This window comes from Equus caballus, chromosome 18, assembly GCF_041296265.1.
Source record: "Equus caballus isolate H_3958 breed thoroughbred chromosome 18, TB-T2T, whole genome shotgun sequence".
Lineage (NCBI taxonomy): Eukaryota > Metazoa > Chordata > Mammalia > Perissodactyla > Equidae > Equus > Equus caballus.
In genome coordinates, this window is record NC_091701.1 from 11,214,969 (window position 1) to 11,230,006 (window position 15,038).

The 15,038-nt window shown below is 43.8% G+C and overlaps 1 protein-coding gene across 6 annotated transcripts in view; it reads right to left on the reverse strand.

The window, feature by feature from the left end:
* Positions 1 to 3,518: 3,518 nt before the first annotated feature.
* The window catches only part of EPB41L5 (erythrocyte membrane protein band 4.1 like 5), a 117,824-nt gene continuing 106,304 nt past the window's right edge, over positions 3,519 to 15,038 (reverse strand). For 3 of the 6 annotated variants that reach the window (XM_023622747.2, XM_023622750.2, XM_023622748.2), the window contains 3 exons: positions 14,882 to 14,923; positions 14,392 to 14,522; positions 3,519 to 8,465 (listed from right to left, as the gene is read on the reverse strand). In XM_023622747.2, the coding sequence (XP_023478515.2) occupies positions 8,399 to 8,465; positions 14,392 to 14,522; positions 14,882 to 14,923 (240 nt within the window). In that variant the 3' untranslated portion in view covers positions 3,519 to 8,398. The remainder of the gene's footprint in view (positions 8,466 to 14,391; positions 14,523 to 14,881; positions 14,924 to 15,038) is intronic. The other 3 variants (XM_070241773.1, XM_070241772.1, XM_023622749.2) reach the window with 2 other exon arrangements.

Here is a 15,038-nt window from a genome sequence, read left to right on the forward strand (position 1 = left end):
GGGGCATCAGCACACAGGCGGATTCTACTGTTAACTCATTTAACCTTCACACCATGAGGCAGGTACTAGTCTCACCCCATTTACAAGGACAAGGCAGAGGGGCTGATGGATGAGCTTCCATTAGGGCATATTTGTATATTATTGTAACTGAGTAAGAAAACATATAAAACAGTTGGCCTAGAGGATTGTGTTCTTTAATATTCTAAGCTGGGAACTCTGTGTGCCTTCAGGCCTTTAGTCAGCATGTGCTGGGCTTCTACCCTGGGCCAGTGCTGCAGACAGCTGGGAGGGGAGCCAGCAGTTGTCCAAGTAAAGCCGCCTCCCTCTCTCTGCCTTCTCCTCTCCCAGTACCTCCTCCAGCCTGACATTCCCAACATCAGTCTAGAGAAGAGGCTTCCAATCTGAGGCTTCCTGGGGGATCAATGAGCACGTGGAATTGTAGGCAAAACTGCCTGAGTGTCCATTTGCCAGAGAGTCCTTAGCCTGAAAGCAGACTAAGAGCCAGGGCATCATTCACAATAGCCAAGATGTGGAGACAACCTAAGTGTCCATCAACAGTGAATGGAGAAAGAAAACATGCTATATATACACAATGGAATATTATTCAGCCACAAAAAAGAAGGAAATCCTGCCATCTGTGACAACGTGGATGGAGTTTGAGGGCATTAGGCTCAGTGAAGTAAGTCAGAGAAAGACAAATGCTGCATGGTCTCACTCACATGTGGAGCCTAAAAAAGCCAAACTCACAGAACAAGACAATAGAATGGTGGTTGCCAGGGGGTGGGGGAAATGGAGAGAGGTTGGTAAAAGGATACAAAATTTCAACTATAAGATGCATAATGGCCAATAAACAAATGAAAAGCAATAGGATATATATAGGAGAGGAAGCCATTTGGTGTAAAACTAATTCAGCCTGACCTTGTTTTGCCAAAAGAGCCTCACATGGCCTGTCGAGCATGCATTGTACCTCTGCTTTAAACATTTACTATGTCCCAAAGACAAGAATGAGGCCCTTAAAGATAAGAATGTAGCTTTCTCCCATATCGGCATTTCTTTAAGGATAAGCATTCTCTTCCTGGAAACTAAGGATTAATTACCGACTTGGTATGCTCAGCTTGTGACCACTGGCCTGCTGACCACTGACCTGCTGTGCCAGCTCAGCATCTCATGACAGTAAAAGAGATACTCCTGTCAATGTGATGTATCCTCTTTGTTCCAAGATGGTATATAACCACTCCGTACCTCCCACTTCTTTGGTGCCCTTCCTTCCTTGGGGAAGGCAGGCCCCGGGCTAGGCCCTCCTCAGACCTGGCTCATAGTAAACTCACCCCAATCTTATCGATTGATTATGGATTATTTGCATCGACATTTCTGAGGATCAGATGTAAAACGTCATTCTTTTAAATGTTAATGATTTTTGTATAGGAAAAAAAAGAACCAGTGGCAAACTGTGTGCGAGCTCCCTGGGGACGAGTGGGACTCTCCCTGTCCTCTGTCTGCCTCTGTTTGCACCCGTCCTCTCGGTTTGCCAGCAAGATGATCCTCTGAGCTCCTGAAGGGATGGACAAGTGGGATTTGGGAGCACGTGGGCAACGTGGGGAGATCCTCCCGAGGCAGGGACTAGTGGCTGCAACCTGGGAAGAGGAGGGGGCTGTTCCAGGACCTCTGGGGCCCTGAAGGATGGTAGAGGTGTGCAGGTCCCTCCAGATCCGGGTTGGGGCCTTCTTTTTGAGAAGGCTTTTGCCTGGAGCCACAGAATCTTGAAACGGATAAGCTTCTCCCTGGGACATTCTGGAACCAGGGAGGAAGGGCCTCAAGGATACAGCAGAAAAAGCGAGACTACCCTTCGTGGCAACTCTGATGTCGAGAGCCAAGACAAGTAGTATGGACGGAAGACAACAAAGGAGAGCGGGGAGACAATGTCCTGGAAGCCAAGAACTGAATTCCTGGCCCTGGCCCTCCGACCTGGGGCAAGTTTCTTTTCCTCTCTGGACCTGTTTCCTGATCGAAGCATTGAGGAGCTGGGACTAGGTTATTTTGAAAATCTATTTCTGCCCCAACATCCTGATTTCCTAGCTTGAGAGCATGAGCTAGCCCTTATTTTTGCGTGGTGCACGTGATGTGTGAAGGGTGCACTACACAGGGCTGGGGAGCACCCCCAGTGCACGTGTGGGCCGGGCCACCCTGCTGTGGACAAAAGGGCTGCTCTGCACCCCTGTAGGTCTCTCCTCCAGGATGGAGGCCCAGAATCTAAGCACGGTGGGGTTGAATGTCTGCTGGGACAGATCACCCTAAGCCATCACACTGCCACCAAACCAACACTGACGTCTTCCCAATCTGAGCTCCGCAGCCACCCTCTTCACCCCTCCTGCCTTTTCTTGGTGCTGACCACAAAAGCCCTCTCTGGGTAGCATGCTGGGTTCTTTTTGTGGTGGTTTCGGCAGCCCAGTATCCATTCTCTTCCCTTTGGGAATCCATGGCCTTGTCAGGTGTCCTGCCCTCCGGGGCCAACATGTGGGCACACGACCCAAGGCGCCAGCCGGAGCTCCCTGCCTGGGGAGCAGCAGGCAGAGGCCAGGCTGTTCCTCCCCTTCACTTCTGCCCGCCTCCCGCCTTCCTGTGGGTTCAGAGGAGTCACCATCTCTCTCCAATGAATCGTTGCGCTTAAGCTAGAGTGACTTTGGGTGCTTACCGCCAAAAAATCTTTTAGGAGAGCTTCCAGCACAGGTGACCGAGCCCAGGTTCCTGCCGCTCCCTGCACATCTTCAAAGAGCCTAAGAAGCTTCTTGTTTTCCAAGGCCCATGGCTGCCTGTCTTGTAGGCAGAAGGGAGAGAAGGGGAGAGGGACAGACGAGACTTCTCAGAAGCCTGGCGGACTTCCGGTGGTGCCGGATGCCTCTGCCCAGCAGAAGTCCTGAAATCAATACGGGCATCACTGCTCTTTGCTGGGACCGCGGGCGGTGGACGCACACCTGGAGAAGGCTGGGGTGGATGGTGGAGGCACACCTGGAGAAGACTCGGGCGGCAGGCGCACACCTGGAGAAGACTGGGGCGGCGGGCGCACACCTGGAGAAGGCTGGGGCGGCGGGAGGCGAAGGAGAGGAGTGGGAGGACATCTCCCTGCCCTCTAGAGGACGCTATGTCGCACACAGAACGCATTATTTCAGAGGAAGGAACAGAGGCGCAGGTGTGTTATGTAGTTCACTCAAGGTCCCGCGGGTGTGAACCAGCAGAGCTGTGCTTCTGCTGTACATGCTGCTCCTGGAACGACCGCTGTGCCTTCCAGAACAGCTGGCCATGACCAATGAGGTCTTTAAACTTCGAAAACGCCTCTACTCTCAAATTTACACCATACCTACTAAAATGAACACTGAAAACCTTGGGGCTGCTTCTCCTCGGCCTCTCATTAACAACAGCTCCACCTAACAGCTACTCTGAAGTAACAATGCTGCTGAGGAGAGAAAAAGGCCAGCAAACAGGTATTACACTTCCAAGAAACTGAAACAGCTCACAAAACATAAATGTCTCACAAAAGCTTTATTTGTGGTCACATCTACAGTTCTCATCTCGGTATACAAACGACTCACAGTTCGGGGCAGTGCTTCTAATACAAGTCATAACACTGTGGGGCTCACTGAATGAGTAGTGCACTTGATATAAAAATAAATTACAATTTAAAAGCTACTGCAAAGCTTTACACATATAAAAAGTAAACACGAAATAGTTAGTGAGGTCCTCATGAAGATAAAAAGAGCAAGGGATCTGTGCTAAAACGCATCGCTGACGAAGAGAAATCCTGGGAAGTCACTGAGTTGTTGTCTCAAGCAATGCGATAAGGAGATTTACGGCTCCTGTCTCTTAGAACTGGAAATCATCACAGCTCTACCAACATGTTAACACAGCAGAGTGAGACTCAGGGCAAGTTTCTATAATCCAAACAAACCCTCACCCTGGGCGCTAATAGGTAGGAAAAGTTGCCAACTTTCCTCTGATCATTCAAGAACCAGAGTGTTTAAATTTTTGAGAGGGAAATAGGACAAATAATATAGAAATGTACGTTGTTCAGTCTGCATAAGATTCCATGTTTCTAAGCAACTAAAAGGCTGAGGGCAAAATTAATCAGAAACGGTGAGACCCACGACTGACCTTGTCCATGTGTGAATGAGGATCTAAAGATGTCAGGTGCCTCCAAGCAACGGGCAACGCTGCAGAACTCTGAACACCTGCCTGCCTCCCAGGGAGCCACTCTCCCCTACAGAGCTGGAGATCGGGACGCGCACCTGTTTCGTGAGGCTTTCTGGAACCCAGCCATGCCGGCTCACTGACTCTGGCCTATGCTGCTTCTGTGCTGCAAAGCAGAGGTGACAGTAAAGTGTTAACTCCCTCTGCTCTTTACAGAAAGTCTGCTGACCCTGCTCTAAAGGAGCAGACAGGAACTGTGCTTCTCAAGACCCTTACTTACAGAAAAATATCAAAGATTTTTCTCCATGTAAGTAACTCCCAAATAATTCAGCTCTAACAAGGTTTCTGACATGATACTGAGCTTTCATCTTGGGCTCATCTAGGAGAAGTCAGAGGCCCCAGTTTCAGCCAGAACCGAGAAGCGTAAGAGAACAAGCAGTCCAGACGCAAGGAACAACCGGGGCTTTCATCCTTAACTGTCCACAGAGCACCCGTGATTGTGCAGGAGCAGATAAAGGTAAAGACAAAACATTAGCAAACTATAAGAAATATTTTTTAAAAGAATTTTTTTGGGGGCCAGCCCCATGGCTGAGCGGTTAAGTTCGTGCGCTCTGCTGCGGCAGCCCAGGGTTTCGCCAGTTCAAATCCTGGGCACGGACATGACACTGCTTGTCAGGCCTTGTTGAGGTGGCGTCCCACATGCCACAACTAGAGGGACCTGCAACTAAGATATACAACTATGTATTGGGGGGGTTGGGGAGGTAAAGCAGAAAAAATTTTTTTTCTTAAAATAAACATTTTAGGAAAACTGCTAAGGGCATGTCTAAATTTACCAAGATCAAAGGAACCTAAGCATTCCTCTGTTCAGCAGTGTTTCCTGAAGGACAGGAATGAAAGAACAAGAAGTCCTTCCTGCGGATACAAAGGTGATACAACTGACAGTGAGAAATAGGATCTCACTGATTATGTTACAAGTTCTGAGGAACAGTATAGGGCAGAAAACTGAAACTGCCAATCTTATTTTAAACCAGCAGGCCGCCTCTCCCCTTCCTTCCAGACTGTACAAAGGACTGATCTGAAATTCATCTGCAGCTTGCCCAAGGCCGGCAGCAGACCGTCCACTGCTGAGCGCTGTGCTAAGTGTACTAGAGCTGTGCACACGGCAAACCATCCAAGAGCAGCAGCAGCAACACTGGAGCACAGGCGACAGACCAGTGAGGCGACGGGAGAGGACGGCAGAGGTGCCACCACTTTCAGCGCCCGCCTAACCCGGCTCACAGTCACAAGTTCTATTGTCCTTCTTCCTAACGAGTTCCCAGAGTAAAATCTGGTCCTGGAAATCTGGAAAGAGTAACCACAGGGCAGTTGAGCCTGTGGCTGAAGCAGCCTTCGTTTGTTTTTGCCGCTCTGGGTCTGTTATCTCAGCCGTAAAGCTGCCTCCAATGGAGGACGGCTAACCGCTCTCTAGCTGGAGCACTCAAATAAACCATTGTTCTTGCTTTCTTTTCAAACATGTTCTCATTACTCCTGACTTAATTGACTTGATTAAACGTTGCCAATATTTCTTTTTAGCTATATTGTACCATGGGAACCTCATCTGGATACAGAAAAACTTCCTGCCTAACTGGCTGTCCTTCTGAACAGACAGTAGGGCTATTTAACCTCATCTGAGGATCTGAGCTTTACTTAATTTATCAGATGATTCAGATGTGCAGGCAGATTCTAACCTCTTGTAATGGGGTCCTCTGCCCTGCAGGGCACCAGCCTATAGTGCCTCCACAGCTGTTCCTCCTTTCCCGCTCCTCCCACTTCAGTGAACCCAGTCTGCCCTCGTATCCAGTATCAGCTCCAATGACAGCATCCTTTACCAACTCACAGTGCTTCTCTCTCCTGCTCACAGAGACAGATTCCCCCCTTCCCCATCTGACACATTCTCAGTATCCTCAGCCCTGCCCCTCCCTCCCTCCCATTCTCAATGAGCAGAACAAGATGAGGTTTACATCAGCTCAGAGATGGCACCAGCAGCAGATATGACAGGAAAGTTACACCTAACAGGTCTCTAATCTGTCAGGGCCAAGTCCCTGTTAAAGTATTAATTTCCATGTTTACCACTTCATGTCAGAACATGAGACAAAATTTCCTTTTAGCTTGAGACTTAAGCGAATTTTAAGAAAGTCCCTAGCAATATTCTGAGTGGCAAGAACACAGGTACCTGAAGACACAAAGGTTATAGAATATTCTCAACAACTTAATTCCTAAATTCTAGGAAGTTTAAAAGGAGGATGGTGCTACCTCCTAAACTAGATGGGAAATTCAGGCTTTCCAAGCTAGTAATGCCCTCGCTGCTTTGTGCTTGGAAGCACAACCTAACCTTTCAGTGTATCTAGGGTTGTCAGGACACTGAAAACGTGATGTCCAGTCCAACATGTCCTGGGTCAAGCCCCTGGTTCGGGGTGTCCCGTACAGCTGCTGGAAAATTTGTTTTACAATTAAGAATTGGCAAGAGCTCCACCAGTGAAATCTACTAGCTTAGCACAATGGCTAAGGGGAAGCAGCCAGCAAGAAGTGCCAACTTTCTTTCCTTCAGCAAAATAGTTTTGTGCAAAAGTGGTTTCCAGTCTGCACAGCTCCCTGGGAAACAGCACAGGATTAAAATTCCTCAGCTTTCCAGTCAGACACTTGCGTGTGTTTGCCTGAGCACATGATTATGCTAAAGGGAGCCCAGGATAGTCCAAACCATGGAATTTTAAAGATCATAAAACTGGCTGTTCTTTTACGCTGAGCCGCATACATTAACACTCAATTATACACACATCACAGGGCAGAAAACTAAAAAGCAAATTCCACGAGGAATAGTATAACATCAGTCTTGAATAACAGGGATTAACAGTGGCTTTACCTACATGGTTTCCACGTCGTCCTCACTTCCAACAGCAACTGAGGTCTACCTTATGCATTCTAAAGTTTTAAAGCTAAAACAGTGTTTTTCTGGGTGTTGAGATCGTGAATGGTTATTTTTATACTTTTCTCTATTTTCTATAATGAGTATTTACTACTTTAATGTCCAGAATTTTTCTATACAGACCAAAAGTGATGAGGAAATTCTAGAGAACTTTAACACACAATTTCTAATGTAGTGTGAGATGTGAGCTCTTTCAGTGTGTTGTGTACAGTTTCGGACACAGTAGGTGTTCAAGAAACAAAATGCCCCCACCCCGACTCCCTATTTCTGTCCTGGCATTTTTGTTTTGTTTTCTTCATTTTACAAGCTCAAAATTTATACTAAAAGGAAACGGAGCCTATGTGCAAACAGGTACCGTGTGGAGCACTAAAGCCACAGACACTGTTGTGCTGCTCCGTCAGGGCCTGAGCCTAGAAAGGCCTGCGCCCCCGGCCTGCTCAGGAAGAAGTGTAGGCATCTGTGGGAAACGGCCCAGGGTCTCTCGAACCTACCCTGGCTCCTTCCAGGCTGAAAAGTCACAGAATATGTGTGTGGTGCAAGTCAGTGCTCCCTGTGGGAAGGAAAGGCTGAAAAAATACAATGCCCACTTGATTTCTCTGTAGTTCTTCTCAAGGTTTATCTTACCTTTATGTCAACTTGAAGTATTAAGATAGCCAGTCCAGTGAGAAGTCAAAAGAATGGGAGACATTTGAAAACCCTCTGTATTCTAAACTTCTCTTTAGTATTGTAATTATAAAAAAGTTAGCCCTTAATACCTACACATTGTCCTCATTAATTCCCTAAATTCTTTATTTCCAGGTAATGCATGAAAAATGCAGTTTCTCTAACAGGCCTTGAGAGGAAGGACACTCAACCTGATACTAGAGAGAGAGAACAAGGCTGTTGACACCAGAGACGGCCTAGCTACGAAGGCATCCTGAACAATTACAACCACTAGGTGGAGCCAAGGGTTTGAAGGAAACCACAAGGAAAGTAATTCCCTTGTTTCAGGAATTTACAACTTTAATAAAACTATAGAAAGCAAAAGACCAGATACCCTCATTTGGGCAAATATGTAGCATAATTAAACCCTTCCAGTTGGACGGAAAATGTAGCTGTTTTTTCATGGAGTTGAAGTCAAATGTAGGTGAACGTTTTTACCCACAAGTAACAGACAAGCTCCTGAATCCAACATATTCCAGTGGAACCTGATTCCAGGACGGACTGCTGGAGAGCGCTAGGCATTCCAGTTACAGGTGGCCAAGAGGCCATCCCTTAGAGCTCAGTCGTCAGTAAACACTTCTGCTTCAAGACGGCTTCTTCGGCCAAGGTTGGAGCAGGGCTGAAAGGAAGAAAGTATGAGAGTTATTCGATGAAACCATCTAGGGTGGGAGCAACATGCATTTCTCCGTAAGTGCCACATGAAACACACTGAGAGAAAATTACATACCTAAATGACTACTTTGTAACACCTAATTTAGCAATGAGGCAGTCCGCAGGAGGCAATTTTCTAGATAACTGATATTTATTTCATCTTGAAATGAGATCTAAAGATACTGATTTCCCCTACTTCCTTGAATAAAATATACCAAACAGTTGCTTAACCATATCTTAATGAGTTGGGATTATTATCAATATCAAGAACAGTACTTTGCTGAGCATGGCAGCAACCTGCTCAAGAAACACCATGGTAAGTAGGCTGCTCTGTGCTTTACAGCCCAGATGGCTGTGTCAGTTCCCACACCAGTAATCTGCTTTGTTAGAGCTGTGTGAAAAATCAAATATGGGCTTTGCATGAGGGCCCAAGAGTCTCTGCCACAGGTAACGAGCATGAACTTAGATGCAAGGATGTAATGACATCTATTTTGGTTTTATAAAAACTTAGTATCAAAATAGATCGTTCAGAGGACATAGACTAAGATGTCAAAAGTACTAACAAGTTTATAAATGAAACACAAGTCAGTTGCACTACTCCTCTCCATTTCTACCAGATAGACTCAAACACTTTCAACTGTCTTTTTCTGGTATTTTCCATGGCTTTTCTCTATCTCTGGTTCTCAAAGTGTGGTCCCGGGAATCTGTTATAAATGCAAATTCTTAGGTACCACCCAGACACACTGAATCAGACACCCTGCGGTTGGAGCCCAGTAATCTGTGTTTCAACAAGTTCTCCAGATGACTCTGATGCACAACTAGCAAAAGTCCTAACTGTTCTAAGTGATGCGTTTCTATAAGGATCTCCTCCTACAGACTGTGAAGGCTTAGCGTTCTCACACCCCACTCACCAGCTCCACAATCCTTCCATCCTATCTTTCAACAGTTACATCAACAATTTTGACCATATTCAGTCTTTGTTGTAATTATATAAACACTTTCGTGATATTTTTTTCTTGCACAATTTTTTTCTCCTGGACTGAAAAACTATCTCATTTTTTGTAGTGACTGCTTGCTCAGTTTCTATACTTATCTCTCATTTATCCCTAACCTTGCAGATAAAACCATGGATCTCTTCTCAGTACGTTCAGACATGTCAAGTAATTTTAAAATTTGGGGTGGGCGATGTGTTTGTATTTTTCTTGCCAATATCCTGCCCAGACTCTAAACCCTCTTCAGATCTGTACAGGGTCCTTTCTAGACCTACTGGGCAGCTGCCACCCTGGAACTTCCCTTCACCTTCCTCCTGGTAAGTTCCTGCACCTCTCTGTTTCCTGGGTCCCATATCATCATCTTTCTTGGATAATCACCTTGTTTTGATGGACCACACAGCTTTCTGAGGAAGACTGCATAGAAGTATATATTTTAGAGAAATTCTACGTCTATTTATTCTAATCTCACACTTCATTGATGGTTTGGAAATAAAACTCTAGGTGAAATATGATCTTCCTCCAGAATCCTGAAGGCATCGTTCCACTATCTTTAGTTTTCAGTAAAGTCTGCTGTCATTCTGATTACGGATCCTGTGTATGTACTCCCCCCTCCCCGAAGACTTACATCCTCTCTTAACTCTATGGTGTTCCTTGGTGCTGTCTACTTTCATTCTCTGTGATGCGTATTCAGAAGGCCCATTTAATCTAAAAAGCTCCAGTACTTCTGTTCTGGGAAATCTCAATTCCTTTCTTTGACAATCTTCTCACTCTTATTTACTCCGTTTTCCTTTCTGGATATCCGATGATTCATACATTACATTTCCAAGACCAATCCTCCAACTTTCCTTTCTCTTCCAGTTTTCATCTTTTTGTTCTACTTTTTGGGAGATTTCCCCAATCTTATCTTCCACACATTCTGTGGATTTTACTTTTAACGTGGTTAATAATTTCTAAGGTTGCTTTGTTTTCTGTTCCTTTTCTTTTCAATTTCCAGTTACTATTGCATGGATGCAGCATCTTCTCTCTCACAATGCTATCCTTTTGTGAAGCTTTTGATACTCACATTGCCTTTACTTCCTCCTTGTTTCTTTTTCCGTCTACCCATTTTGGTCTTAAACATCTGATAATCTCTGGCTCTCTTCACATTTAAGAGGGAAGCACCGGGATGCAGCTTGGAAAGATGTGCAAGATATGGGAAACAGAGGCAAAACTCATTAACTAATGGGCTTCCAGGTAGTTACTAGGCAGATTTCCCGGCATTTTCATCAGGGGATCCACAAACATTAGTTTCTGTGGGCCTTTTCTTTGTGGTTGGTCAGTTTCTCTAGAATGATCCTCTTAATTTCTCACCTGAGACATTATACATGGCTGACAGCATTCTGGAAGCTGAGAGAAGGCAGGCTGGGCATCTCACCCTTCAGCGTGTGGACTTTGAGCTAACCTCCCTGTCTTACTCTAGGCAGAAACTCCCAAATCCAGAGCCTCTGTGGCCCAGCTCCTCCCAAAGGAAGCCTCCAGAATCATGCCAGGATGGGTGGGGAGGTAAGTGTCCAAACGGGTATAAATACTTTCAACCAATCCTCACATTCTCAGCCCCACCTCATACTCCTATCTTCACAAGTATCTGGCACCTCCAATTCCTGAGCCTTTCCAGGGTTCTGCAGTGTGACTTGGCTTGCTTTTTATTTTCTCAGATTCCACTCCCTCCCCTTTTCAGGCTTAGATTTCAGTCTTCTCCTCTCTGCTACGTTGGCTACCACTTATCTGCTTCCAAAATTTGTTAAGTTCTCTCAATAGCTGTTGTCTCCTTTCCTGTACTTTGTCCTTATGGTTTTATGCCTTTAAAATAAAATTTTACAGAAAGAACACCCAAAATAAATTTGACTCTGTAGAGATGCAACCCAGTCATTTTTTAAAAAACATTTTATTGATTATAACATACATAATATTGAAGTGCACAAATCTGAGTTTATAGTTTGATGACTTTTTGCAAATTGAACACACCTTTGTAATCAGCACACAAATCAAGAGACAGAAAATTATTAGCACTCTTCCAGTCACTAACCACCTCAAAGGTAACCATTATTTTCATCTCTAAGAGTTGTGCTTCTTTTTCAACTTTACTTTGCTTACCATTATTATGGTGAGGAGACTCTACAATGATCCCCAATGAGCCCCACCTCCTGGTATTCATACTCTTATGCAATCTCTTCCGCTTATGCATGAGCAGGACCTATAATTTGCTTTAACCAATAGATTATAGCAAAAGGAACAGGGGGTCACGTCTGAGATTAGATTATACAAGATTGTGGCTCTGGCTTGCTAGCAGACTCTCTATTGCCTTCTTGGTTTGCTGGCTTTGATGAAATAAGCAATTATGGTGGAGAGGCCTACATGGCAAAGAGTGAAGGTAGCCTCTGGCCAAGAGCCAGCTAAAACCTGAGGCCCTCAGTCTGATAGCCCTTCAGGAACTTAATTCTGCCAACAACCACGACTGGAGATCCTTCTCCAGTTGAGCATTCAGACGAGGACCTAACCCTGGCCAACATCCTGATGACAGCCTTGTAAGACACTCTGAAGCAGAGGACCCAGCAAAGCTAGGTTGAGACTCCTGACCCACAGGAAATGAAATTATAAATGTGTATTGTTTTAAGCTGCTAAATTTGTGGAAATTTGTTACACAGTAACAGATAAATGATACAATTATGTTTATGCAATTCATCTGTATTGCTACACTGCAGTTGTAGTTCATTAATTTTCATTGCTCTAGTCTAGTACTTATCTAGTTGACTGCTAATAAGCTTTTGGAATGCTTCCAGCTTAGGCTATTATGAACACAGCTGCTATAAACATTCATCTACGTGTCTTTTGATGGACATATATTCGTATCTCTATTGGGTATGCACATAAGAATAAAATCACTGAGTCACTGTGTATGTTTAACTTTAGTAGATATTGCCAAACCTATTTCCAACAAGGTTATTCTAATTTACAGAGTTCCAGTTGCCCCGTATCTTCACCAACCCTTGGTACTCCATGTCTTTTACACTTTAGACATTCTGGTAGTGTGTAGTGGTATCACATGGTGGTTTAAATTGTAGTCCTCAATGACTAGTCAAGTTGCACACCGTCCCGTATGCTTACATGTCATCTGGATATTCTCTTGTGAACTGCCTATTTGAGTATTTTGTCAATTTTTCTATTTAGCTTTTTCTTACTGATTTACAAGAGCTCTTTTTATAATCTGGATGTGAATCCTTTGTCAGAGAGAAAGAGACAGAGGCAGAAACGCGGGGAGGGTGGTGCAAATGTTTTCTCCCACTTTGTGGCTTCCCTTTTTGGGTTCCTGAAATTATATCTCTTGATAAACAGAAGTTTTTGATATAATCCAAGTTATCAAGTTTTTCCTGTATGATTCAAGTTTTTTGTGACCTGTTGAAAAAATCTTTGCCTATTTCAAGGCCACAAGGATGTTCACTTATATTTTCTTCTATAAGCTTCATTATTTGATGCTTCATATTTAGAACTGCAATCCATCTAGAATGGATTTTTGTGTATGATATGAGGTTGGGTCAAGATTAATTTTTTCTCTCATGGATGTTCAACTTGTCCAGCTGATTTACTGGAAGACCTTCTCTCCCCCCAGCACTACTGCATCACTTTTTCATAAATTAGGTAACTGTATATGTGTGGGTTTGTTTCTGTACTCTATTCTGTTCCACTGATTTATTTACTGTTTCTTATTTTCTTTGAGGTATAAGCGACAGATGACATTAGTTTCAGGTATACTACTTGTCATTTTTGATCTGTAATTCCTTTATGACCACTTTGCTTTGGGAAGGAGTGGAGATGAGCTCTTCTTTCATGCGTAATTTTCATGTGGAAGTCCTTAAGAACTAACATTTTATGGTGTAAACTCAATTACAAAGCATTATCACCTGGGCCTCTGCACGTAACCTCTAGTTTCATAGTGGCAATTACTAGACATATAAGTGTTTAGAAAAATAACCTATTACATTTGTATTAACTGCTATTTGACAACTACATGTGAGCTCCCCAAGGAAGGTCCCACATCTGTATGTTCACTGCTATCTTCAGTGCCAGATACAATCAATGCGTGGTACATAACAGACATTCAGTAAGTGTTTGCTGAGGAATAATTTATTACTTCAAAGACTGTGGAGATAAGAGACAACAATTTTAAAGTGAAACTCTAAAATTTCTCTCAAGTTAATCATCTCTAGTAATTTTTTCTCCCTAATTAGGAATTTTTTTCTCTAATTAAGAAAGCATCTACTTCAACTGACCCACATTCTTAACACTAGGAGGATACGAGAAATAGAAGACATAATCAGGGAAAAGTCTGAGGTGAGAATGAAGGAATTATAAATCTTTTGCAAAACAGACACAGTTGTGGCCCTAACAATTAAAATCTGAAGAACTACATGCTGAACAAAAGCTCTTCTGAGGCCAGTTTCTGTCTGGCAAGCAGGACGCGGCAACGGCCGTGTATCAGGTTTCAGCAAAAGCGCCCCCCTGTGATGGCCCACCTCGCCCTGAGCGTGCCTCTCCACCTTACTGATGGACAACATGACAGTGAAGCAGGGAAGGAGAAGATGGAAATCAATTTAAAAGATAGACATTTTTAAAGATAAGCTGTTAACATTTTTAACAAATACTTCATAAAAAAACCATGATACAGTCTACTTCAAAATTTTGTAGAAAATTACAACTGACAAGAAAAAAAAAACTATTCTAAATAATAAACAGAAAAGATTTATCAAGTTTCAATTAAGTTGCATTAAAGAAGGACTGACATTATTGCTTTAAACATAATTAATTTTATTATTTTTTCCTCCTAACAGATGCCTAAGAACTACAACTGAGAAAGAATTTCCTCACCTGGTCACAGCGTCCACCAAGAACGGTGCCGGGGGAGAGACCAGCGAGACCACCTCTCTGTCACCACGTCCCTCCTTCCCTGCCAAGGACGGTCCCTTTCCCACAAGTCCATCAGGAAGGACTGTGCTCTGCTGAGGGAGACACACAGCATGTCTGAGCAGAGGTGACACCACCTACCCAAAGGTCAGTACTTTGGCTCCAAGTCATCTTCTCTAATGATTACAATAATAAGGAAGATGATTTTAATGATCATGGTTGGTTGGTTGTTTTTTACCATCCTTCGCCTTAGATTTTTATTTTTGTTTTTGTCAGCATCCTTAAGCATTTATAAACAGAAAAGTCATATCACCAATTTGAAGCCATTAAGTTCAGTTAAGAGAGCTTTGAGGATGACCCCACATTTCTAAGGAAAAACAAGAGCCTGGTAATCTTTTAAGGCCTCACTCTGAAAGGGTAACCAAAAGAAAAATTGCAAATATCATTAACTTACTGGCACAATCCACCGGGGTATGATCATGGAGGCTGAAGATACCTAAAATAAATTTTATATTGTATTTATTTTTAGAGAAGACTGACTTATTTTTTTACAATTATATTCATAATGCTTTCTTCTACTGTGAAACGCATGGGACGGAGGGAGCAGTTCT